This window comes from Sturnira hondurensis, unplaced genomic scaffold (assembly GCF_014824575.4).
Source record: "Sturnira hondurensis isolate 20B ecotype Veracruz unplaced genomic scaffold, ASM1482457v3 Scaffold0004136, whole genome shotgun sequence".
NCBI classification, from domain to species: domain Eukaryota; kingdom Metazoa; phylum Chordata; class Mammalia; order Chiroptera; family Phyllostomidae; genus Sturnira; species Sturnira hondurensis.
Genome location: NW_028076767.1, coordinates 38,757,229 through 38,784,884, shown reverse-complemented (window position 1 = coordinate 38,784,884; position 27,656 = coordinate 38,757,229). Strand labels below are relative to the sequence as shown.

General features: G+C 39.7%; 1 protein-coding gene and 1 pseudogene across 2 annotated transcripts in view; one reads left to right on the top strand and one right to left on the bottom strand.

Moving 5' to 3' along the window:
• LOC118985147 (Y-box-binding protein 1-like) overlaps nt 1–11,340 on the bottom strand; it is a 30,044-nt pseudogene extending 18,704 nt beyond the window's left edge.
• Nucleotides 11,341–12,757: 1,417 nt separating this feature from the next.
• The window catches only part of AGPS (alkylglycerone phosphate synthase), a 144,828-nt gene continuing 129,929 nt past the window's right edge, over nt 12,758–27,656 (top strand). The window contains exon 1 of one of the 2 annotated variants that reach the window (XM_037044384.1): nt 12,758–13,072. In XM_037044384.1, coding sequence (XP_036900279.1) covers nt 12,819–13,072 — 254 coding nt within the window. In that variant the 5' untranslated portion in view covers nt 12,758–12,818. The remainder of the gene's footprint in view (nt 13,073–27,656) is intronic. The other variant, XM_037044383.1, reaches the window with a different exon arrangement.

The window sequence follows — 27,656 nt, the reverse complement described above, 5'->3', positions numbered from 1 at the left end:
TTGTTTTTTAATTCCTTATATACCAAATCATTGATTTGATTCTCAGCTTCATCCACTTTACAGTTGTTTCCCTATAAGTTATTCTTTATTTCAATTAGTGTATCACTTGTTTCTGACTGGATCTTTTTTATGCTGCTGAAGTCTTCAGTAAATTCCTTGAGAACCCTTACAATCAGTGTTTTGAACACTGCATCTTATAGATGGCTTATTTCCATTTTGTTTAGTTCTTTTTCTGGAATTTTGATCTGTTCTTTCTTTAAGGCCATGTCTCTTTGTCTCCTCATTTTGGCATCCTCCCTGTGTTTCTTTGCATGTATTAGGTAGAACTGCTATGACTTCCTGTCTTGATAGCATGGCCTAATGAAGTAGATATCCGGTAGGGTCAGCCTCCCCTACCACCCAAGCTGGGTACTCAAGGTGTGCCCACAATGTGACTGAGTACACCCTCCTCTTGTAGTTGAGCCTTGATTGCTGTTGGCAGGTCAACGGTAGGGATTTACCCAGGCCTATGAGTTGCAAGGACTGGCTTTGACCACATATCACCACCTCTGCCCTTCATGGAGGATTTGAGCTACAGGGTAGTGGTGCCCTGGTATTATTGCTCTCTACTGGGTGCACTGGCCCTGGGGTTTCCTGAGTAATACAGGCCATTGTCAGGCCCACCTGTGTTTTGCCTGGGTCCACTCTGTCTGAGCTATAAAGCAATCTGAGGTAGCAGCTACTTGTGCTAGGCTTGGAGATTTCCAGGCAAAGCTAAATTGTGAACCTAGGCTGACTGATGCTAGCAATATGCCTGTGGCCACTTAGCAAGAGGTAGGGGGATTGAGGGCTCACTGAAGCCAGCTGTTGATTTTCAGAGGATTTAGGAAGTTGTAAAGTATGAGCCAAGACCGGACATTCATTTGGAAAAGCCATGGTTAACAGTTATAAGTTGGGTGGGATGGAGCCTTGGGGGATCTCCAGGGTGGGGCAAACAGTGTTAGGTTGATGGAGTCTCAGATATGGCTCCGTCTTCTGGCTCTGTGGCTCTGTGGGAGAACGGTTCAGAAAATGAACAATAGCCCCTGCCTGCCTTTCTGGCTGGGAAAAAGCTGTCCCTCAGCTTCCACCTTGATGCCACTTCAGTTCCTCTCAGTGCGTCACTGGTGCCTTTCAAGATGCTGCCCCAGTGCTGAATCTCACAGGGAGTGAGTGTTAGTCCATGTGTGGGTTCTTTAAGGGGAACTGCTTGGGTCTCCAGAAGTTTCTTCCACTGACTCAATCCCTGCTGGTTTTTACATCCAGAAATCACGGGAACTTATCTCCTGGCGCTGGAAGTCTGGGCTGAGGAGCTTTGTGTGGGGCTGGGACTCTTCACTCCTGAGATATTCGTCATGAGTTTTTATTCATGACAAGACACATGGATGTGGGACCAGCCTGTTCCATGTCTCTGCCCCTCCTACCATTCTGGATAGATGTGTGGTTTCTTTAATTCTATAGTTGTCAGACTTCCATTCAACTCAATTTCTTTTTATTTTTCAAAGATTTAATTCATTTATTTTTACAGAGAGGGGTAGGGAGAGAGAAAGAGAGAGAAATACCACTGTGTGGTTGCCTCTCACATGCCCCCTACTGGGGATCTGGCCCACAATGCAGGCATGTGCCCTGAGTGGGAATTGAACCAGTGACCCTTTGCTTCGCAGTCCAGTGCTCAACCCACTGAGTCATGCCAGCCAGGGCTCAACTAAATTTCTGATGTTTCTGATAGGCGGTGGTTCTATAATTTAGTTGTGGTTATGTGAGGAGGTGATCTGTGTTTACCTATGTTGCCATCTGGACTAGAAGTCAGGAGAACTTAGAAATCACTTTCAAAATGTGATTGTATGAAATTAAATATATGTATTTCAGAAAGAATGCATTAAAGTAGAATATGCCTTAAATGTTTTTGAAATGTTGTTTAGTGGCATTGCAGACTACTCCTTTGTGGCAACAGCAGTAACTACTTTTAGCATCCAGTTTTCTAGAGCTTCCCTAGCAATTGTTTCAGCAGACATCTATAGAAACACATTGGAGCAGTTCTCAAGATGTCTAGAAACACCTGTGGGATCCTTTAAACCCTTTCAGAGTTAGAAAGGTCAAACTATTTTCTTAATAAGACTAATAAGTTGTTTTTCACTCTCATTCTCTCATGAGTGTGTAAAGTAGTTTTCCAGTAGTTACATGGCATGTGATATCTCAACAGATTGAATTCAGAAGCGACATGAGAATCCAGCTGTCTTCTATTAAGCCAGAGAGACATTAAAGAGATTTGCAAAACTGCAAAATTCCATTCTTCTCCTTTTTAAATTGAAATATAGTCATTTTGAATAAAAATGTCATTTGTTAATATGTATTGATTCATTTGGTTTTATTATTTTAAAATAAATTAATAAAGAAATATCTTAAATACTTCTCAATTTTAATTTATAATATAGTATAGATAGACAGGTAAGAAGTAGACATAATCAAAAAAACTCTTCAGGGGGTCTCAATGTTTTTAAAGTTATAAAGAAATCCTAGAGACCAAAAAATTTACTTAAAAACTTAAAACTTAAAAAGGTTACTTGAAAGCTTACTAGTTTAGAGTATTAAGTGATAAATATGAAATCTTGGTTTTATATGCTTCAAAGAAAATAATTATTTTAAAGTGACTTTTGACTTTGATTTTAACATACTTGCATATTTATCATTTTGCAGTAAATCCGATGGGTAGGCTGTCAGAAATTTTTCCTACCTAAAATATGAAATAATAAAGAAAGAGCTTTATATCCCTTAATAAGTTTGTAGCAGAGCTGTAAGAGAACATAAAGTACTTCTCATTTTATCCTAGTGATTTGGCTAATTAAGTCGGTTGTTCCTTACCCTACATACGTTAGTGTAAATGTGACATCCTGAAATGGAATAGTATTGCAACATAACATGGAACCACTTCCAGCCACTTTCACATTTACATCTTTACTTCTTAAGGTAACTCACTGCCCTTTAGCTGAGCAGACAGCTAACCTAATTAAATGCTTTCCTGTCATTCAAAAATACTAGCTTCTTTTGTATGAGTTCTTTAGTCCTTCATCATTTGCTGGTACAGCTTCTTTTAAAAACTGCCTACAGGTTCTCAGATGTACCCAATAGGCTGACTTCCACTTGAGAATGAATTCCAAAGTAGTCTTGTAATGGGGCATTGAGCTAGAGGTCCCCCCAAATGGAGAAAATTTCAATAGCTACTGCTTGGGGAATGAAGGAAGTGGAGCAGGGCCATTGAAAGTTATTTTGCATATCTGAAGAACTTTGACAGTGTTTTAGAAATGTTAAAAGTTGTGCCTGCTAGAAGCCAGGGAGATGGGCGTGACTCTAACCTGTGATGCAATGTAGCCCTGGAGTGACTTGCTGCACCAGCGTGAGATCAGGAAGGTGGTTAGCCCTAGGTCACTAGCCACTTGCCTGGACCAACAATGGCAGCCAAGAGACTAGACTCCTTAGTGTGGTGTAACCTAGTGTGGGAAAAATTAAAAATGGGGTTACAGGGGAAGATCTGAGCTGGGATTTACACCCAGGTCCAGAGCAGCCATTGCCCTCTTGACCATGTGGCTGGGGAAGGAGAAGTCTCTTGATCTTGTAGCAGCAGTGTGGGGTCTTGGACACATGGTTTGGAAGGATGTAGAAGGATTCCCAGGCCCACCATGAGGATGCAGTTTGGAATTAAAAGCAGGAGCCCAGGTCGCCAAGCATGGATGACTGGAGGGAGCCAGGATACAGACAGGAATCTGCTCAGCTAAGCTACAGACTTCTATTTCTTTTCCTGAGAGAAGGTACCTCTGGCTGGCCTGGTTGGGCTGGGGCAGGGGCGGGGGAGAGCAAGGCAGGACTGTGTTGTTTGGTTTGTTTGTTTCTAAATGGAGTGATATTTAACAGCAGAATTCCACCATTGTTCTTAACCTGTATAACTTTTGAATACATATTTCCTTTCCTTCTCCTAAGGCTCTGGCATTGGGAGTCACAGTTCTTATCTGTGGCTGGGGGTAGAACCCATGGCTCTGTTACAGTCTTTCCAGGTTGTCATGCTAACCCCCTGCTAAAGAACTCAATAGCCTCTGCCAGATAAGTTTTTACTTCCCTACCAAGTTTTCAATGTTCCCATGAATTGGTCATCTATTACCCACTTAACCTTATTTCTTTTCCTACTAAGTGGATTATTTTTTCCAGGAAGGCTATCTTCCTTACATCAGACTCATTCCTACTTTCATAGTAGCACTTAGAATGTACTATATTCTTGCTCATTAGCCTTTAATGCACCTGGGAAGTAGTCATTACTTTGCCAATTTTATAGACAAGGAACCAAGCGCAGAGATATTAATGTGATAAGCTCAAGGCAATATACCTGGTCATTGGCAGAGCCAATATGCAACTCCAAGTCTGTCTGGCCATGAAGCTAGTGCTCTTAGCTAGGTAGATCAGCAAGTCGATCAAATTTGATGGGCTAAATGGGTTTAGGGTTTTATGCACAGACTGCTTAAAGGAAAACACCTAAAAGCTGTTTACAAGAAACATGTTTAAAATACGTGGATACAGAAAGAGTAAAAGTTATAGGATAGGATAATCGAGACAGATGGACAGACATACACACACACACAGCTGGTGTAGCTAAACTTTAAGACAAAAATTGTCATTATTAGACAAGAGGGATATTTAGTAACTATATAATATACATAACATATAAAATATACTGTATTTTGCAGTGTATAATGCACAATTTTGCCCAAATTTTTGAGGGAAAAATAAGAATGCACATTATACATGGGTAGTACTAATTCTGTATCTATGTAAATGTTTTCAATTCTTTTATTTATGCTTATGTTACCAAACAAGGGTCCGAGGTGGGGGCAATACTTGGCCCACTGAGGGATGCCAAAAACTGCTACAGAAAACAGGGGCCCCTCCCAAGGACGATACACTAATATCTATAGGGCTCTTCTGTCCGCCGCCAATTGGAAAGACATTTCTCAATGCCAGAGATTTGTGAAAAGGAAACAAAATGTTTATTTAATGCTATTTAGGCCTAATGCCTTCCTTAAAATATTAAAGTCTTTAAGGGTATACACCTACACACACACACACACACACACACACACAGCAGCGCTCCCTTCTCCCACTATCCCAACTCCGGGTACCGTAAATCAGGAAAAGAGCACACGTCCATTTTTCAGGTCGCTGGCACGTGAGCTGTGTCGCCTGCCTGTCCAGGCAGGATCTCCAATTAATCCAAAGTCATGTGGCACCTTTCACTGGCAAGAGTTCTTTGTACCAAGTTCCAGTCAAAGTCTCTCCCGGTTTCCAGGCCACTCGGCCAAAGGGAGCACGCCAAAGCTGCGTGGGCCTCTTCTACCAAAGCCACACTCCACCAAAGGCACGTCTTTCTTCTTCACCTGGCCGCAGGGATCTCCATTCTGGCAAAGCTGCGTGGTCTTCCTTTCACCTGGCCAAGAGCAGGTCTGCACTCTGCTGAAACCATATGTCTCTCTCCTAATGGCTACAGGGGTCTACATCTTTCCAAAACAGCGTGGCTCTCCCCCTCACCTGGCCAAGAGGGGGGTCCTCACTCTTCTAAAGCCACAAGCCTCTCCTGCAGGCCCTCTCCCAGAGAAGCAGCCCCCAANGGAATGGAGATAAAGAGCCTGCTTAATCTTAAGGCGTTAATGACAGTTGCTCACCACTCAGGTTTGCCCGCCAACAAGAGCCCCCACCAATCAAAACCTCTGCCTTTGTTCAATCGAGCCAATAGCTAACCGCTACATCTGCTTCTGTATCCCCAGCTTGCTTGCCTGCTCTTATAAAAACCCAACAGTCTGTAAGCCAGGCGCGACTTCCATTTTGGCGGCTCTGCGTAGCCGCGGGACTGCGGTCTCAGTTGGGAAGTTCGCCCCTGCGCAGGTTAAAACTTGGCCAATAAATATACCATCAAGTTGCTCTCAGTTTCTGTGGACTCCTTTCACTCGCAATTTGCATATAACAGGGTGCATCATACACAGAAAATATGGTAATAATTTTGCAATATCTAATAGATAGCTTTAAAGTACAGAAAGGAAAAATTAGCAGTACAGGAAAGATAAATAAATCCATAATAATAGTGGGAGATTTTAACATACTTCATAACTGATAAAATAAGTAGATGAAATACCAGTTATGGTGTAAAAACTCAAACAAAGCAACCATTAGGCCAAACTTATGTTTGGGTAACACTATACCTCAAAATAAGAAAGAACACTTATTACCCTTTCCAAATACAAAAGGAAGCTATATGGAACTGAATAATAATGAAATTACTATTATTAAAAGTTGAACAAATTAAATTAATTGCTTAGAGAGAAATTTCTAGCCCTAAACACATGTAGCAGAAAACACACACACACACACACACACACACAAATGCGCGCACGTGCACCTGAAAAATCGACTGAGCTAAGCATTCATTTCAAGAAATTAGGGGGAAAATGGGAGCACAAAGGAAATGACAAGTAGTATTAGTAAAAATTAATAAAAACAGAAAGCACACATAAAGTAGGATCGACTATGTCAAAAGGTGGTTATTCAAATAAGTTATAAAATTGATTAATGCCTGGCAAACTGATTAAAATGAGAGAGAGAGAGAGGACATAAAATAACCAATGTTGGGAATGAGAAGTAGGGCACACTACAGACCCTATAGACATTAACATGAAATATAAGATACTATGAAAAACTTTGTCAATAAATTTGAAAATCTAAGTGAAGCAATTTGTTAGAAAAACATGGTCAAAAACTGAAACAAGTAGAAAATCTGAATAACATCAAACTGACTTGTAAATAAACACCTTTCAATAAAAGAACTCAAGGCTCAGAATCTTTGGTGATTTCTACCAAACATTTAAGGAAGAAATAATAATCAATCTCACATAAAATATTCCTGAGACTAGAAAACAAAGGACTCCTCACTAGCTTGTTTCATGAGGCCAGCAGAACCTGGCATGTTCCTATTGAAAAGGAAAATAATAGAGCAACCTTACTTATAAACATACACACAGACTCTTAAACAAACATTTAATACACTTTATTCGGTAGTATAGAAAAACGCCAACACAGCCTCACTAGGTTAGGGTTATGACAGCATTGCAAGGTTGGCTGAACAAGGGAAAATCAATCTACGTAATTTACCACACTAACAAAATAAAGGAGAAAAACATATCACAATCTCAAAAGATGCACGAAAATCATCTGATAAAACTCAAAAGCCATTTATTTATCCCATAAATTACTTCATTGTTGTTCGATTACAGTTGTCTGCATTTTCTCCCCACTAATCCCCTCTCGAAATCCATTTATGATAAAAACTCTCGGAAGACTAGGATTTGAAGGGGAGTTGCTCAATTTGATATAAGGTCTATTTTATTTTTCAAAACATTTTTATTGTATTTTTAATTACCATTTATCCTCCTTATACCCCCAACCTCCCTGTAATCACCACAGGACTGTCCATGTGCACGAGTCCTTTTTCCTCAATCCCGTCACCTCCTAATTCCTGCCTCCCACAGCTGTGAGCCTGCTATGTTTGAGTCTCTCTCTCTTTTGCTTTGCTAGTTTAGTTTGTCCATTAGATTCCACATATGAGTGAAATCTGATGATATGTGTCTTTCTCTGACTGGCTTATTTCCCTTAGCATAATGTTCTCCAGGTCCATCCATGCTGTGGCAAAGGGTAAAATTTTCTTTTTTAATGGCCAAGTAGTATGCCATTGTGTAAATCTCCCGTAAGTTGTTTTATCCACTCATCTACTGATGGGCACTTGGTCTGTTTCCATATCTTTGGGATTGTAAATAATGCTACAATGAACACAGAGGTGTTTATGTTGTATAAGATTTATATTTTTAAAAAAGCAACCTCCTTCAAACAATGCTAAAATGTTGAGGAATTTCCATTTGAAATCAGGAACAAAATAAGGGTGCCATCCCTGCTACCTCTATTCAGTACTGTACTGGATGGAGGTCCTAGTTCGCTGGATAAGGCAAGAAAAAAGTACTGTGCAGGTTTGTAAAGGAAGGAAAAGAAGTACAAAAATTGTGAAGAAAGAAATCAACTGTTATTCGCAAATGATATAATTGTACATAGAAAATCTAAAAGAATATGTATACAATAGTTAAAACAGTGTTTTACTGGCATAAGGTAGGTAAATAGACCAATAGAATAGAACAGAGAGCCCAGAAATAGCCTATTGCTATATGGACACAATTTATGACAAAAGTGACAATGTAGAATAAGACGTTTGCAACAGGTCGTGCTGAGACAACAGGATATCCATATAGAGGAGAAAAAAAAGAAATCTAATCTAAACCATAAGCAAAAATCACTTCCAGGTAAACTGTAGGTATAAATGTGAAAGAAAAAACCTTAAGATTTCTTGAAGGTAATATAGGAGATTTATCTTCATTACATATTCACAAATAATGATATACAAATGACCAACAAACATACAAAAAAAGCACTTGGTCTCATTAGTAATCAGGGGAATGCAAATTAAATCCATATTAAGATAATAGTATCTTATATGAGTATATGAGCATACTAGCTAATAATAGTATATGAGTATACTCATTCTGGGTATACTCATAATAGTATATGAGTATAAAAGCTAAAACTACTAGACTGGCAATAACATATTTTAGAATAATGGAAACTCTCATGTGCTGCTGAGATAGTAGGTTTTGTACAATCCTTTTGGAAAACAGTTTCTCATCTCTTTATTTATTAAACATATGCATACTCTATGACCCAGCAGTTCCACTCCTAAACTGGGTACTCAATAAAGTGTAATCTATGTCTACCTAGGGACATATGCAAGAGTATTCATAGCCTCTTCATCCACAAAATGTAAATAAATGTCCATTAATCATAGAATAAATAAACCCTGGTATATACATTCAATGGAATGCTATACAGCAAAGAAAGTCAATGTATTACAACTACATGTAACAATATGGATAAATGTCATAAACATATTTGTTAGGTGAAAGAAACCAGACACCAAAGAACATACTTTATGAATCCATTTTATATAAATGCAAACAAACAAATAAGGCATTCATGCTTATTGTTAGAACTGTAAAGAAAAACAAGAAAATGTGTATCATAAAACTCAGGACAGTGGTTACCTTTCCCAGGTAGTGAGGATAAATGACTGAGAAGGCACAAGGCAGCTAGAGAGGTACCAGCACTGTTTTATTTCTCAACCTAAATGGAAGTTACATGGGTGTTTTGATCTGTGATAATTTGTGACTTGGTTCACTTTTCTCTGTTGCATTTTATAATAAAACATGTGTGAAAATTCAAGAATTCCTTTATTTGTGCATTGCTCATCAGTTCTGAAGATGAGTAATAAAAATCAGTGCAGTAAAAAAAATTAGTGCCTATTTTAGGAGTTAATCTATCCTATTTAGAATTTTGTGCTACATAGTAGAAGAGAAATGTAAATAAACTTACTCCATCTAAAATTCCACATGCCACTGGTTCATCCCTTATTTCTGCGGATGTGGTCAGCTCTTCATTGGGATCCAGGTTATCAGGGACAAATTTCCAGGGCTCAGGAGGAACAGGTTTGTTGAGGCCCTCCTGAATGTGATATTCCTTGAGGTTTTGCTTTTTGTGGGGATCATAAGCCTCTTAAAGGACCATGCTTCAAGATATGTTTGTTCCTTTTAAGTAGCATGCAATAAATTTCAGGGCACTCTGCTTTGGCTTTGCTTTGGCAAGAAGAAGGGGCGGGAAACCCTTCACCCAGGTCAGTTACGTCACACTTATTCTGCCCAGTAACATCACAGTTTCCCCCCACATATGTATTTTAATACCTAATTAGCCCGACTATACCTCATGAGTGAGTCAATGGCTTAAATGTTTTTGCATCTCATAGCACAGAAGTAATGAATTAAGTACTTAATCGGCTTCAACAAATGCTTTTAGTGCTTATATATTTTTCATCACTCTACACATATTTGCAATACAAATCAGTAGATTTTCCACTGGCTCATGGTTTTGGTTTACATCAAGCCTTTCATCACCCAGGAGAAAAGGATTTTTGTTATTCTGCTGATATCTGCAAAATTTGTAAATTTGTCTCCTGAGAATCAGCAGAAGCTTGTTCATACCTCAATTTGGACAAGACTGAAGAAATCAATTAACTACATGAACATTTAAAGTATGCCAGTGGTGTTAGATTGAGCTCTCTGGGACTCCAGCAAAAATGGACAGACCTGTCACAAAAGATTCTATATTGTTTATACAGCATTTTGGCCAGAAATCTAATTTTACATGATTGTAAGCAATGATGCTAGTTGGTGTTTTAACACCGTTCTAGAAACATCTGGAAAGGGTGTGAGAACCTTGATGACTACAGTTGCTGAACTCTTGAACTTGAGGCTTGTTCCTTAAAGGACTCAGCAACTTACTCCTCCTCCTGTCCCTTTTCTTCGGTCCATTGGTTTCCTCTAAAGGAGTACAATGTTAGAAGCAGCAGTTGGGCTCATCCATTCTAGAGCTAGACCAGATATTTAATGCTTAAGTATCTCTTAGATCTGAACATCTGGCATACAAATCAAGCCCTCCTATCGCCTGAATATTTCCTGTACTTAGGTGTTCTTTTGTATTAGTCATATAACTCCTCAATTTTTTTCACAAGAGCCAGTGTTACAAAGAAGATGGTTATTCAGAAAGTAGGAGACTTCATTGGTCTTGGAATCCTTATGGCAATCCTTTCCCTTATTATTTCTAAGGCATCTTTTCATTGTGCATTATACGAAAAAGAACTTGATTTGTGATGGTTAGCTCTGCAATCCAATCCATTGCTGAAAACAGCTATGAAATCTTCCTAATTTCACCAACTGCCATTCTCCAAAAATGAAGTCAATTCGTAGATAAGCAAAGAGTCTTAGTAACAGTGTTGGGTAAATTTATCAGTACCTTAAAATACTGCCTGGCAAGAACCGAAAGAGAACCTAGATTGCAACTCAACTTTAGCATTTCTTAACTACTTGACTGACCTTGAGCGAGTTAGTGTCTCTGTGATTCAGTTTTTCCATCTTTTTCATCAAATAGACACAATGAGGATTATCTACATGAGATCTGGCCTCAAGCACAGTGGGAGGCTTGAAGTAGGCAATGAGAAAATGATAGCTATAATGGTTCAGGCAATGCGTCAGTTCTGAGTTACTTTAGTGACCTGCAGGGATTGGGGGCAGAGGTGAGGCAGTACCAGTGTATTCAGGTAAAGGATGCAGCTGGTTCTACCAGATCTAGCACCGCCATGCCTCTTGCAGCAAGGTTTCTCTGGAGGCCAAAGCCACACTGACACGACCTAGGGTGATACTTGGGCAAGTTAGTGTTACCGAACAAGGGTCCGAGGGGGGGGGGGGGCAAACTTGGCCCACCCAGGGATGCCAAAAACTGCTTCAGAAAACAGGGGCCCCTCCCAAGGATGGTATACTAATATTATTGGGCTCTTCTGTCCGCCGCCAATTGGAAAGACATCTCTCAATGCCAGAGATTTGTGAAAAGGAAACAAAATGTTTATTTAATGCTATTCAGGCCTCATGCCTTCCTTAAAATATCAAAGTCTTTAAGGGCACACACACACACACACGTGCGCGCGCACACACATAGAGCGCTCCCTTCTCCCACTGTCCCAACTCCGGGTACCGTAAATCAGGAAAAGAGCACACGTCCGTTTTTCAGGTCGCTGGCACGTGAGCTGTGTCGCCTTTCCAGGCAAGATCTCCAATTAATCCAAAGTCATGTGGCACCTTTCACTGGCAAGAGTTCTTTGTACCAAGTTCAGTCAAAGTCTCTCCCACTTTCCAGGCCACTTGACCAAAGGGAGTGCCCCAAAGCTGCCTGGGCCTCTTCTACCAAAGCCGCACTCCACCAAAAGCACGTGTTTCTTCTTCACCTGGCCGCAGGGATCTCCATTCTGGCAAAGCTGCGTGGTCTTCCTTTCACCTGGCCAAGAGCAGGTCTGCACTCTGCTGAAACCATATGTCTCTCTCCTAATGGCTACAGGGGTCTACATCTTTCCAAAACAGCTTGGCTCTCCCCCTCACCTGGCCAAGAGGGGGGTCCTCACTCTTCTAAAGCCACAAGCCTCTCCTGCAGGCCCTCTCCCAGAGAAGCAGCCCCCAATTACATCCTGGGTAGAAGCCACTCACTTCTCCCTGGCCCAAAACTTGGCCACAGCTATTTAACATATCTATGACACCAGTTAAAGGTTATAGATATGTTAAATGACCATTCCAGAGGTTAGCTGCAAAACTGTTGCTATGCAAAAGAGCTCTCAATGGCCCTGCTCCATTCTTCCCTTCCCCCAACTGACACCTGGGGGCGGGGGGTGAGGACATCTTAATATTTCCTCCAATATTCCTGTTCACTTTGAGTTCTGGATACTATTCCAAATCGTTTCTGGGCCCCCCCTGGGCTGCACCATGTATCATTAGGGGCATCTGTGGTTTGGGTCCTGACCCAGCCCAGTAGGAGCTGGGGTCGGGCCGGGGCAGTTCAAACTCACCTGCTTGGCAGGTGCACACAGTCAGAGACTTGGCAGCAGACGCGGCTAGCGGGCTAGCGGGGTGGGCGGGAGTTGAGCTTGTAAGGCTCCAGACGGGAGGCGCCGGCCGCCCAGTCGCCGCGGTGGCTGTCGGGATACGCCGCAGCGAATGGTCGCGCGGAGCGCCGCTCTGAGTGACCTTTCACCCGCGCCCAGCGGTCCCAGACGGCGGCATAAGGCGGAAGCCATGGCGGAGGCGGCGGCTGCAGCCGGCGAGAAGGGCGCGAGCGCAGGCTCCGGTTCTACTGCGGACCTGGATCGGGACCCGGACCGGGACCGTGCGGGACGGAGACTGCGTGTTCTCTCGGGCCATCTGCTGGGCCGGCCCCAGGAGGATCTGAGTGCCAATGAGTGCAAAGCGCGGAGAGCGGCGTCTCCTGCCACGGCGGCGCCCACGGCCACTCCCGCCGCGCAGGAGTCGGGCACCGTCCCCAAGAAGCGGTGAGTAGTGGCACGGTGCAGCGGTGCAGCGAGCCGCCGGCGCGGTTCCAGGCCGCGCCCTGCGGGAGGGAAAACACGACGAGGCACTCGAGGTGACGGGTGGGCGGAAGGCATTCCGGTCCCTGGAGGTACTGGTCCATTTCTTTCAACAGAGAGTGAACGAGACCCTGGACTCTGTCAGGAAGTGGGCAGGATGGAATGGTGGATTTGGGTCACTATTTGAGAGTAACAGACCCGAAGCACTCTTATTGGGGAAGCCTTCAAGGCGACCCTTTTCCTTGGCTTTTTAATGCTAGCAACTCATTATCTATCTTGAATTAATACATTGGGGGCCAAGGTCTAGAAATGGATAGAAGGGGTTCTCTTTTGATCCTTCGAGGAGATTTAGGTTTGTACTAGATGGATCTCTCTCCTAACTCCCGGAAAGGAGAAGTGGAAAAAGGCACTGAAGGGGTTCTGTGGGGTGTTTCCTCTTGCTTAGGGGCAGGGCCTTCAACTTTGATGGAAGAAACCGAGAGGTGGGAAAGAAGCAATAAATTTCAGATACTAGTTAGTGATTATAGGGTGTGGTGGTGGACATCGAGCTCTTGTGTAAACATAAGGTGAAATATCTTGACTTCCGACTTTTTGGAGAAATCCTAAGCTGTAATGGAAGCTGCTAGGAGAAGCTGTTTTCTGAGATGTGGCTTTGTTACTGAACTTTGAGAGTGAAGAAAGTGCTGCTAACGTTTAATGCTGTCAATGTACCGAAGATTGTGCTAAATCTATTATTTCTTTTTCTTCTCTATCCAAACAATGGGGTAGGTACAGTTCTCTCCCATTTTACAGATGAGGAAATTAAAAAGATTTTACAAGGCTGCTGCAGGCTTGGCAGGTATTCTGTGCGGTGGGTTAGCATGCAAAAGCACATCTCCATAATTTTTGGGTCAAGTTTTTAAGCTGTACTGCTTCTCATGAATTCATTAATTCAACATTCATTGAGTCCTTCCTCTCTGCTACATACTCATTGTACTAGGAATACAGAGATTTAAAAATGCACTGTTTACTCTTAAGGAACTAATAACCTTAGCAAAATAAAATTCCAATACAGTGTGATAAGAAGCTAGCTGGTAACCATACGAAATGGCCACTTAACCCAGTTTTGGGTGCGTATCTGTTAGGGCAAAAAGGCTTTTCAGAATATGGATTGTGTAAGTAAATCTTGAAGTTTGTGTTGGAAGCAGCCTGCCAAAGGAGAAAAAAGTGTTCTTGGCAGAAAAAGTGTGTTCCTGGGTAAAGCAGTGAGACAAGTTAGGGAACTGCTGGGAGTAAAGTTTGACAGACAAGTGAGAATGACAGGTGATCAGGCTAGAGAGACCAGTCTTGTTCACAGGATTTTATGTGAGGTAAACATTACATCTACCCTTTGAAAAGGCCACATTGGGCCTTTGAATCGAGGAAGGTTGAGCACATGGGAAAATAGACCTGAGTTTGAATTTTTACTACACAATTCCAGCTGCATGACTTAGGCAAGTCACTGAACCTTTCAGAGCTTCTTTCTGTTCCCCCATCTGTGAAAATAAGGACTGTAATTCCTGCGTGGCATTGTTGCTATGAGAATTGAAAAATATAGAGTGGTTAAGTGCTTAGTGCAATGCTGGTTACATAACCCCTCAACAAATGGTAGATGCAGTTTTTTCATTGAGGCCAAAGACAAGGAGACTAATTAGAAGACTATTACCCCAATGCGAAATGCTACAATTGGGAGTAGGCAGCCTATTTGAAAAAAAATAAGAGGAGGTAAATTTTCCATAACTTGGTTACTGAATGGTGGAAGATGGAGGAATCAGGGATCATATCTTGGCCTGTGGCTTCATTTGATATTATATTAGTCATAAGGTTTAACGCTTAAAGTTTTCTAAACAACTTCATGTGCATGTATGTCTATTCATTTGTATGCAACTGTGTGTGATTGAACATTTACATGCAGGTTTGCACTCTTAGAACTAAGTAGGTAGATCAGGTGTATTCCTTATGGTTGGATTTAGGCATGTTGGTCTATAGTATTTGCAGAAAAACAGTAAGTCCTATAAGGCATTTGGGGATAATGGATGTGGCTTCCATGGGTGCAGATGGTTGGTCTGGGGTCCCCTGTGAGACCATGCCATTGTTTGAAGGCACAGGTGTAACCCATTGATGGCATTGATTGCAAAGAGCAGAAAGCTCTGTTTAGTGTCTGGTTCAGGGCTAGGTGTAGTTAGTTTTAAAATCTAGTTCTATGAAACTGTTTTGAAGTTTGAATTAAAATATGAGGGAACACAGTAACTTCCTCAGAGAGTGATCTACTTAATACATTGTTCATGTGGAACTCAGGTTTTCTTTTTAAGGAAGGCAAGTGGTGGAGCAAGGAGGAGCCAGCATATACATGTATACCTGATAAAGTGTGAATGTATGCCAGTTGTTTCCGAATTGTTTGGTGATGTGCATTGTTTGTATAACTCCTCTTTCATTACCTTGGATGATGTCATTGGTCACAGTTCTTTTATCTCGTGGCTGGTTATCATCATGGAATTGGAAGAGTGACTTCTTGAAACTCCTCGTTTCCATTCCTCTTAACACTTTAGTCACACATAGTTGCTGAGGAGAGTTTTGAGGGTGATGGTTTACTTTTGGACTCTCTGTTTTTCCTTAAGTGCATATTATTATGTACACAATTCCTTTTTGATCTTGCTTCAGAATGTAGTTTTAGATTCTTAAAAAGTCATAGTAAATGTCAGTTCAGTATGTGACATTTTTACGCCTTGGTTTTGGATTTTGTTAGTTATTTAAAAAGCTATTGTCACGTTACAAAAAAAGAGGAAAATATTTGTTGACATGCATTAATTTGTAAACACAGTGACTGTCTTTGCAGTGTTCAGATGTTATTTCTGAACTAAGGATTTCAGCCTAATATCATGTCTCAAGTTATTACTCAGTTACGCATTTTAAATTTGTTACAAGTTAGCCATTCTTACAGGCCAGATTCTCTTAAATTTTGTAAGTATATACAAGATCAATTTTTATTTAGCTTTTTAAAACGAAAATTAACATCTGGCTTTGATTCTTTTCAGTATTTTTATATTTCATTCTGAATCTTTCTGTGGTTGAAATATGCTTACTCCTTAAAGAAGACTGTTAACATTCTAGGTAACTGTGCTTGCTTTTGGCAAGAGAGGTTTGCCTCTCAGGTGAGATTTGGAGCCCCAGGTATTATCTTGTCACTCACTAAGAAAACTTTTGTATCGCATGTAATAATTGGCCTTGCCAGCATATCACAGGTTTCAGCCATAATGATGACCAGATTCTTGCCAGCAGCTTCACTGCGGCTCTCCAGATTCTATTTATAGTTGCCATGGTGGGACATTATGCCCCAGGTGGGGAATGTTCATGCATCCCAGGCCCTTGGAAACAAATAATATGAAATGTTTAATTTGTTATATTCTGTTGGCAACTCCTACTCAGATTGATAATGTGGTTGGTTTTGCCTTTCTTCTAAAGATGTTTAAGCTTTGCAGGAATCCAGCATCAGGGATATAAAATGATACCCACTTGAATTCTATTCTGCTGTCAACTCAAATTTTATAAGTTAGAGGTGTCCACTAGAACTTTCTGTGGTGATGGAAGTGGTCTATAATCTGCGCTGTCCAATATGGTAGCCACTAAACACGCATGGCCATTAAGGCCATTAAGTGATTGAAATATGACTAGTGTGACAGAGGAGCTGAATTTTAAATTTTATTTAATTTTAATTAATTCAGATTTAAATATGCATATGTGGCTAGTGATACCATGTTGGACAGCACAGCTATAGATTGAAACCTAACTCATGATCTGTCATTTTTTGTTCCCAAATGAAGTTACTTTTCTGGATTTCTTACTTCTCTTAGTATTAGTACTACTCCTGTGATGGAATCCTTCAACCCTTACTCCTGAACTTTTCATTCCTTTCTGTTAATATTAAACTGTCTTTTAAATTATTCAAATGAATAATTTTTAGTCACCCTCCTGCTCATGTCTATCTTATCTGATCTCAGCCACTCATTTTACAGATCAGTAACTGAGCTGTATAGACTTCCCAGAAAATACTGTCTGTCTAGTAAGTGGTAGAGCTTTGATTTGAGTCCACATCTTTTATTTCAAGTCTAGAGCTTTTTCCTTGATACTGTACTGATGTCATCAAGTCCTGTTAACTTTTTGTTTGTAATCTTTCTCATATCCATTTTGTGCATTCAACAATAGTTTTATCAGTTACTTGTGTTTTAGGTGTTTGGGTTATATCAGTGAACAAAATGAGCAAGATCTCTGTGCTTATGGAGCTTGTATTCTTAGGGGTGAAATAATTAACCAAACATAATTGATGTGGACTCCGGCCAGAGGTGTCCCGGTGTTGTGGATGCAACAAACAAATTAACATGGACTGCAGAAGTTCGGTGGAGAAAAGGGACAGCATGGCCACTCTCTGAGTGAGAGAGTGCCCCAGTCCTTGCCTGGACAGGCTTTTATTACTTTCTGGGAGCATTATATCAAGGAAGGTTCTCATTCATTATGCTCAGGCAGTAATGATCAAACAGTAGATAACATTCAGAGAACTGTGAGGGCTTCTTCTGAGTCAGGGTCAGTTAGCTAAAGGGCTATAAAACTTTGGGAAACAAACTCATTTCCCAAAGTTGGACCCTTATCAGAAAATTGAGGACAGTCATAGCAAAGCAGGTTTTACAGGATTTTATGCATTCTTTCTTATGCCTGATTGTCCAGGGAACCATCTGTTCCTGCCTAGAGCTACACCACCCTTTGGCTTTGTTTCAGGCTTAAGTCAGGCAGGGGAAGTAAGGCAGCCAAGAGATTAGGAGACTTCTCGAGACAGAAAGAAGACTCAGACTATGTTAAGCTGAGGGGTGAGGGTCCATTACCCCCTTTTTCTATAGCGCCCCCAAGTTCTTCCCTGGGGGCCTCTTTGTGACTGTGCCTGTCTTAGGTCCTCCCTCCCTTGAGGAATCTTACCCATCGTTGGCTAACCAGTCATCCGCCCCGGGGCTAAGCAGGATGAAGTAAAAGGGGGCAGAGGTGGCCCCCCTGCCAGGAAGATAAGCTTTGTCTCCTTAGTGGCTTATGGTCCCAAGCTCAGCCTTAGCCATGGAAGGTTACAGCCTCTGAATCCAGGCAGGGTAGTTCCCAACACATAATAAATAATTAAATTATTTAAGTTTTGAAAAAAGAAAAAGTTGAGCGGAGTAAGGAGGTAGGGTTCACATTTCAAGTAGAAAGTCAATGGAGAACATTGATCAGATATTTCAAGGAGATGAGAAAGTTTAGTAATGGGGGATATGTAGTTGAATGAGTGATCTGGGCAGAGGAATAGTGTGTGCAAATACCCTCAGAGAGGTAGGCGCCCATGTGACTTATTAGGAGAATAATAAGGAGACTAATGTAGTTGGAGTTAGTTCATAACACCCCTCCCCCCAACCACTGTTTAAAATCTGTTCCTCTTAAACCTCAGCTTCTAATTTTCTGTCTCTTCTGTGTTAGGCATGGTCTCTTATTTAAGCCACATTTTCTAGCTCTCACACCCTTCCTTGTGCTATTGTCTGAAAGAGCTTTGTTTGTTTGCCACCAGGCTTCAGAATCTATTGTTTTGGGGATTTTTTTTTAAATTGTGGGAGGAGGCATTTGGTTATTGTCTGTTACCTCTTTCCCATGGTTTCTCATATTATGGATATTAACTCTAAAATCATACTGTTAAGTATTGTGCCATTTAATATCTATTAGGCCTGGAGACTTTAATTCATTTAAAACAGCTAGATGCTGTCTTGCAGTCACCTCACCAGTTTGAAACTTCATCCAAGTTTTTTAACAACTTATTCAGAGTTACCTATATGCTAAGCACTAGGGAGGATTAGCACATTAATTTTTGCCTTTTGGGACTTACAGGGCTACCACAGAAGACTGATGTGTCTTCTGTTACGGCACGGTGCTAGGTGCTATAACACAGGTATGGTGACTGGCGCAGCAATGGAAGGGCAACCTGATTAAAAAAAACATAGATTCCCAGGGTTGGGAGAGTACCATTATATGTCAAGATGTTATGCAAAAGTTCTTAAGTCTGAGGGTAGGAACATTTGGATGAAAATAGAGTCAGAAGAATTAGGGTACGAGAATATGGACAATATAATAAAGTATATAATTGGTATGACAGTTGGCTATAGTAATGATGGGAACCTTCAGTATCTGGATGGCTTTTAGAAGTCTTATTCTGATAAGACTGATATTCTGATACGAGCAGAATATCTGGCAGTTATTTTACAATTATAAAAAAATGAAAGAATTAAGTAATTTATTATGAAATGTTATATTTTTTGTTGCAGAAAAAACGATAAAATGAAGGCAAATATCCAAGCTAAGAGCCACTGTAGCATCTTGGCATTTTTCAGATATGACATGTGTGTATAAAGTCATGCTGTAATGATGTCTTTAAACCATTTTTTACTCACTGTCTTGTGCATAACTTGCCATGTCAGGAAGTGTTACCGTGTTACCATCTTCAGTGACTAAACAAGTATTGTATTATATGTAGGTACTGCAAATTTAATGAGGACTGCATTATATTTACTTCCAGTTTTCTCTTATAAAGACCATGATAAGCTTTTTATAATTCAATCCTTAAAAATTTGCTTAAGGCACATTTTAGAAAAGAGTTTGAATGAGTCAGAGAGCATTGTAATACATCCTTCATTTATCTCAGTGGATGCAGGTGGAAATAAAGGACAACTGCTTCTTTGGACTTAATTCTGACCAAAAATAAAGAATTGGAGATGATTGGAATCTTAGGAAAAATATTATCATAGTGTTTGAGCAGATTCATATCTTATAATTTAAGAAAGCAGATTTCTAGAAATTCACAGAAAAGGAAATTAGATTCTTTGGCCTGGGTTGCTAAGAGAAAACAAAACATGACCACAGGGAGGCTAGGAAACAGTATCCTGCCTTCACCTTTGAGATGATGATGAGGAGAGCTGAGGCCACTGGTTCAGAAGTTCCAGTTTAAACCACTTATTGTTATCAGTATCTAATGTTCACTCCACATTTATTTTGATGCCTCATACTTCCTGTTTTGGCAAATCCCTCTGTATGAGGTGTACGTTAAGGATTATAGTGTCAACAGTTTTCTTTTCCCCTAACATACTATTTTGAAAAAAATTTAAGCATATTGCACAGTTGGATATTATAATAGACACTTATATACCAAACACCTAAATTCTACCATTAACATTTTATTATGCTTGCTTATCACATATCTATCCATTAATCTAACCTCTTCTCCATCCAGTAAAAGTATCTTATTTTTTAAAATTTATTTTTTATTTTTTATTTTTTTTTAAGATTTTATTTATTTATTTATCTTTAGAGGGGAAGGAGAGAGGGAGAGAAACACCAACCTATGGTTGCCTTTCGTGCATCCCCTGCTGGGAGTTGGCCTGCAGGGAACCAGCCTGCAACCCAGGCATGTGCCCTGACTGGGAATCGAACCGTGATAAAATTTATTGATTTATGTAATTTTTGATTATAGAGGGAGTGTAAGTGGGGGGGAGATAGTAACATTGATCTGCCATTCCACCCATTCGTGCATTCATTGGCTGCCCCAGCCCCAACATGCACCCCTACCAGGCATCAAAACCGCAACTGTGGCATATCTGATGATGTTCCAACCAATGGAGCTACACGGCAGGGCTAGTCCATCTCATTTTTGATGAATTTTAAAGAAAATCAGTAGCTTCATTTTTGAAGTAAAATCTCCTATATTATTAGCATTCACCACTTTGGGGGGAATTTTTGTATTAATCTCTAACTCTTCAATCTTCATTTCACATTTTAAATTATTGGACATTTCTATCTCAATGTCTCGGTGTTTTCACAAAGTGGTAATCTCTTTTTGAAGTAAAATTTAAAAGTCTATATTTTTGAAGTAAAAGATTCTGCTTTTGTTCTCATATGTTGAGCTTGATTTCCAAATAGTATTTTGTTTGCTTTGACTTCGCAAAGTGTTTGTTCATTCACAATACAACTGTGAGACTGCTAGTCTGATTTCAGTTATATTTCCTAATTCTTACCTGCTATCTGCCATTATTTTCAGAAAGTACATTCTAGTTTGTTGTGCTTGCCTTCAGGTTTAATATGATTGATAGCCATTTTAAAAAGAACTTGTTTTTTAGTATGTGTATTAATTAGGACCCTCGGTTATAAATATTAATTAATTTGAACTAAGTTAAAGCAGAAAAGAAGAATTTAATATGAGTACAGGGGCACCAAAGAACCTAAGGGCAGGAGTGGAGCTTGGCTTCCAGATGGAGTTAGAACTAAGAACCAGATAGCTGTTAGGGTTCTTGCTAGCATCACTTCTTGCTAGTATCCGCTATGTGTTTTGTTAAGCAGACCACCCTTTTCTGATCTTTTGTCCAAATGGTCAAATGTATCTACCCCTCCTCCACCAGGAAATTCAGGTAGCAGCAGAGAATTATTGAACCTCCTTGCTCTGGATAGCTGGGTCACAAGTCTACATTGCTCTAATCAGCTCTTGCCTGGGAAGAAGTGGTTGTGGCCTTAGTATAAAAATTGCCCAGGCAGCTAAATGAGCTGAACTAATTCTGGGTATCATTCATTAAAAGATGTCACAGCCAGATCACCTGTTCATTTTTTTTTGATGATTCCTTTTCCAAAATCTTGCTGTATAGATTATCCTATTTATTTTCCTATTGAATCATCAGTCTTTTTTCTTTATTGACATTTCCTGCTTCTTAACAGCATGCACATTTATATTTTTTAAAAATTTAACCTTTATTCTATTTTTTTCCATTACCATTTAGTCCCTTTTATACACTTTCCCCCCACCAATCACCACATGGTTGTCCATGTCCATGAAGCCTTTTGTCTATTTGCTCAACCCCTCCACCTCCTACATTCCCCTCCCCACACAGCTGTCATCCTGCTCTCCATTTATGATTCTGTCCCCATTTTCCTTGTTTGTTCAGTTCATTAGATTCTACACGTGAGTGAAATCATGTGGTATTTGTCTTTCTCTGACTGGCTTATTTCACTTAACATATGTTCTCCAGGTCCATCCACACTGTGGTAAAGGATAAAATTTTCTTCTTTTTTTATGGCAGAGTACTATTCCATAGTGTAAATATCCTATAATCATTTCATCCGCTCATCTACTGATGGACACTTGGGCTGTTTCCATGTCTTGAAAGTCGTAAATAATGCTGCAAAGAACATAGGGGTACTTTGTTCTTTCAAGTTTGTGTTTTGGGTTCCTTTGGATATACTCCCAGAAGTGGAATCTCTGGATCAAAAGGCAGATTCATTTTTAATTTTTTGAGGTATCTCCATACTGCTTTCCAAAGTGGCTTCACTAATCTGCATTCCTACCAACAGTGCAGTAGGGTTCCCCTTTCTCCACATCCTTGCTAGCACTTGTTGTTTGTTGATTTATTGATGACCGCCATTCTGACAGATGTGAGATGATATCTCATTGTGGTTTTAATTTGCATTTCTCTGATGATTAGTGATGTTGAGCATCTTTTCCTATGTCTATTGGTCATCTGTATGTCCTTTTTGGGAAAGTTCCTATTCAGGTTCATTACCCATTTTTCAGTTGGGTTTTTTATTTTTTGGTGTTGAGTTTTGTAAATTCTTTATAAATTTTGGATAGTAACTCCTTATCAGGTATATCAGTGAATGTGTTCCCCATTCAGTGGGTTGTATTTTTATTTTTTTGATGATTTTCTCTGCTGTGCAAACATGTTTTAGTTTGATGTAGTCCTATTTGTGTGTTTTTTCTTTTGTTTCCCCTGCATGGGGAGGTATATCCGATAAAAAGTTGCTATAAGCATTGTCTGAGATTTTGCTGCTTATGTTTTCCTCTACAATTTTTATGATTTCAAATCTAACATTTAAGTCTTTGGTCTGTTTTGAATTTATTCTTGTGTGTAGTGTAAGAAGGTGATCTAGTTTCATTGTTCTGCCCATATCTGTCCAATTTTCTCAACACCATTTATTTTTTTATTTTTTATTTTTTAAATATTTATTTATTTTTAGAGGGGAAGGGAAGGAGAGGAAAAGAAACATCAATGTATGGTTGCTTCTCCTGCATCCCCTGCTGGGAAATGGTCCCTGCCGGGAACTGGCCTGCAACCCAGGCATATGCCCTGACTGGGAATCGAACCGCGATCGTCTGCTCGCAGGCCCGCACTCAATCCACTGAGCTACACCAGCCAGGGCTTCAACACCATTTATTGAATAAACTATCTTCAGCCCATTGTATGTGCTTGTTTACTCTGTTGAGTATTAATTGACTATAAAGGTGTGAGTTTATTTCTGGACTCTCTATTCTGTTCCATTGATCTATGTGTCTGTTTTTATGCCAGTACCATGCTGTTTTCATTACTAGTACCACATAGCATAGTTTGATACAAGGCAGCGTGATTCCTCCAGCTTTGTTCTTTCTCAGGATTGCTGTGTGGGGCCTTTTGTGGTTCCATATAAATTTTTGCAATATTTGTTCTATTCCTGTGAAATACATCATTGGAATCTTGATAGGAATTGCATTGAATCTATAGATTGCTTTGGGTAGCATGGATGTTTTAATAATGTTAATTCTTCCTATCTATGAATATGGTATGTGTTTCCACTTATTTGTGTCTTCTATTTGTTTCTTCAGTGTCGTATAATTTTCCAGGTACAGGTCTCTTACATCCTTGGTTAGGTTTATTCCTAAGTGTTTTATTTTTTGTAGCAAGTATGAATGATAATGTTTTCTGAGTTTCCCTTTCTGTTAGTTAATTATTGGCATATAAAATGCAACTGATTTCTAGATAATAATTTTGTATCCTGCTACCTTGCTGAATTCATTTATCAGTTCTAGTAGTTTCTTGGTGGACTCTGGGGTTTTGCATGTATGGTGTCACGTCATCTGCAAATAAAGCTTTACTTCTTCCTTTCCAATTTGGATGCCTTTTATTTCTTCTTGTCTGGCTGTTGTGGCTAGGACTTCCAGTATTCTGTTGAATAGGAGAGATAAAAGTGAACATCCCTGTCTTGTTCTCAATCTTAAGGAGAGCTCTTGTAGTTTTTGCCCATTGAATATGATGCTGGCAGTGGGTTTGTTATATATAGCCTTTCTTATGTTTAGGTAAGTCCCTCTAATCCCACTTGGCTGAGAGTTTTTTCATAAATGGGTGCTAGATTTTATCAAATGCCTTTTTTGCATCTATTGATATGATCCTGTGGCTTTTATCTTTCATTTTGTTTATGCAGTGAGTCACATTTATTGATTTGTAAATGTTGTATCAACCCTGCATTACCAGAATAAATCACACTTGATCATGGTGTATGACCTTTTTTGATGTGTTGCTGTATTCTGTTTGCTAATATTTCATTGAGGGTTTTAGAGTCTGTGTTCATCAGGGATATTGGCCTATAATTTTCTTTGTTTGTAGTGTCTTTATATGGTTTTGGAGTTAGGATAGTGCTGTCCTCATAAAATGAGTTTGGGAGCCTTCCCTCCACTTGAATTTTATGAAATAGTTCAAGAAGGCGAGATTTTAGTTCTTCTTAGAATGTTTGGTAAAATTCACCTGTGAAGCAGTCTGGTCCAGGGCTTTTGTCTGTTGGGAGTTTTTGGTTACTACTTCAATTTTCACTATGTGTAATCTGTCTCTGGCGATTCTCTGATTCTTCCTGATTCGGGTTTGGAAAGTTATATATTTCTAGGAGTTTATCGATTTTGTCCAGGTTGTCCAGTTTGTTGGCATATAATTGTTCATAATACTTTTCTACAATCTTTGTATTTCTTTGGTGTCAGTTATTTTTCCTCTTTCATTTCTGATTTTATTTATTTGAGTTCTTTCTCTTTTTCTTGATGAGTCTGGTTAAAGGTTTGTCAATCTTGTTTATTTTTTCAAAGAACCAGCTCTTAGATTTATTGATCTTCTGTATTGTTTTTTTAGACTCTATTTTGTTTATTTCTGCTTTGATCATTATTATTTCCTTCCCTGTACTCACTTTGGGCTTTTTTTCCATTGTTGTTCATTTTCAAGTCCTTTATGAGTGAAATTAGATTGTTTATTTGAGCTTTTTTTGTTTGTTTTTTTAAAATTTATTTTAATTGTTGTTCACGTACAGTTTTCTGTCTTTTACTTCCATCCCAGGCCACTCCCCCAAGTGCTCCCCACCTCCCTCCCATTTCCACTCCCCTTAGTTTTTGTCCATATGTCCTCTATACTTGTTTTTTGTTTTTGTTTTTTTTGTGGTAGGAAAATAATGGTATGAATTTCCTTCTTAAGATTACTTTCCCAGTGTCCCACAGATTTTGGATTGTTGTGTTCTCATTTTCATTTGCTTCAAAGTATCTTCTGATTTCTTCCTTCATCTCATTATTGACCCATTCATTGTTTAATAGCATGTTATTTAGCTTTCACGTCTTTCCACATTTTTCAGTGTTCTTCCTGTTATTGATGTCTAGTTTCATAGCATTGTGAACAGAGAAGATGCTTGATATAAATTCAGTCTTCTCAAATTTATTGAGGCTTGTTTTGTGTCCAAAGATGGGGTCTATCCTGAAAACATTCCATATGCACTCAAAAACTATGTATATTTTGCTACTTTGGGATGAAGTGCTCTGAAGATATCAGTTATATCCATTTGATTGGGAGTGTCCTTGAGGCTGTTAGCTCCTTGTTGATTTTCAGCCTGGAGGAATCTATCCATTGAAATCAGTGGGGTCTTAAAATCCCTGACTGTAACTTTATTTCTGTTGAACTCTTCCTTTATGTCCATTTAGGCTTGTTTCACATATTTAGGTGCTCCTATGTTGGGTGCATAAATGTTTACTAGGGTTATATTTTCTAGTTGTATTGTTACCTTTATTATTATGTAGTGTCTTCCTATGTCCCCTACTTTAGCCTTGGTTTTAAAGTGTATTTTGTCAGATTTACGTATTGCTAACCCAGATTTTTTTTCTTTCCATTTGTGTGAAATACCGTTTTCCATCCTTTTACTTTTAGCCTGTGTGTATCTTATGATCTAATGTGGTTCTGTTGGGAGCACCATATATATGGGGCTTGTTTTCTTATTCATTCAGCCACCCTGTGTTTTTGGGTTGGAACATTTAAGCCATTTACATTTAAAGTGATTATTGATAGATACTTATTTAGTGCCATTTTATTGTTAGACTGCTTTCCTTTGTCTTTTTTTTTCTTTTCCCTCCTTTCTCTTCTTCTTCTTTGTGTTCTTAGAGCAAGCCCTTTAACATTTGTTGTGGTATTGATTTGGTGTTAGCAAACTACTTTAGGTTTTTCTTGTCTGGGAAACCCCTTATTTCTCCTTTGATTTTAAATGATAGCCTTGCTGGGTAAAGTAGCCTTAGTTGTAGGTCCTTGCTTTTCATTTCATGCCACTCCCTTCTTGCCTGAAATGTTTCTGTGGAGAAATCAGATGACATTCGAATTGGGGCTCCCTTGTATGTAACTACCTGCTTTGTCTTGCAGCTTTTAAAATTCTCTCCTCATCTTTAAGCCTTGTCATTTTAATTATGCTCTGTCTTGGTATAGGCCTCTTTGGGTCCAACTTGTTTCTCTGAGCTTCATGGCCTTGTGCGTCTTTTTTCTTTACCAGATTAGGGAAGTTTTCTGTTGTCATTTCTTCAAATAGGTTCTCAGTCCTGTGGTTGCTTGCTTCTTCTGGTATTTCTATGAGGATGTCCTTAAGCTTCATGTTGCCCAAAATGTTCTTAAGCTCTACCTATTTTAAATTCTTTTTTCTTTTTGCTGCTCTGCCTGGGCTTTTTTTGTTGTTGTTTGTTCCTTGCCTTCCAAATCACTGATTCGACCCTCTGCTTCTTCTAATGAAGTGTTTATTCCTTCCAGTGAATTGTTTATTTCAGAAATGGCATTTTTTATTTCCAACTGGCCCTTTTTTATGGTTTCTCTTTTTCCTTTTTATTATGCTGTTGAGTATCCTTATAATCACTACTCTAAACTCTCTGTCTGATATATTGCTTTCCTGCATTTCATCTAGTTCTTTTGGAGAATTCTCTCATTCTTTCATTTGGCATCTTGTTTGCCTTTCCATTTTGACTGCTTCTTTGTATTTTCTGCCTTAGTTTTTAAACTAATTGGTGACTCAACCTGGAGGTGTAATCAGCAGCCTGGCTTAAGCTCCCCAGGATGAGGCAGAGTAGTTTCTGTGGGCAGGGCCATTGCTTCCCCTCAGGCTGATGCTACTTGGAGAGGAATTGCTCTGCCTGAGAAACGTGGCTCCTGCAGTGTGGGAAGTGACTCAATGCAGGCATCCTGGTGGCTGTTCTTTCGTTTCTCTCCCCGGAGCCACCAACCCCAGATTATCCTCAAGCATCTCTAGTGTATTCTGACCTCCCTCTGCTGACACCCAGGGTGAGTGGCTGCAAACAGAATTTTGTGTGTTGGACCTTTAAGAGACTCTCTGTGTCTCCAGCCATCTTTTTCTGGCAGACTGAAATCCTGCTGCTTTCCCACAGCCGAATATTATCTGGGTA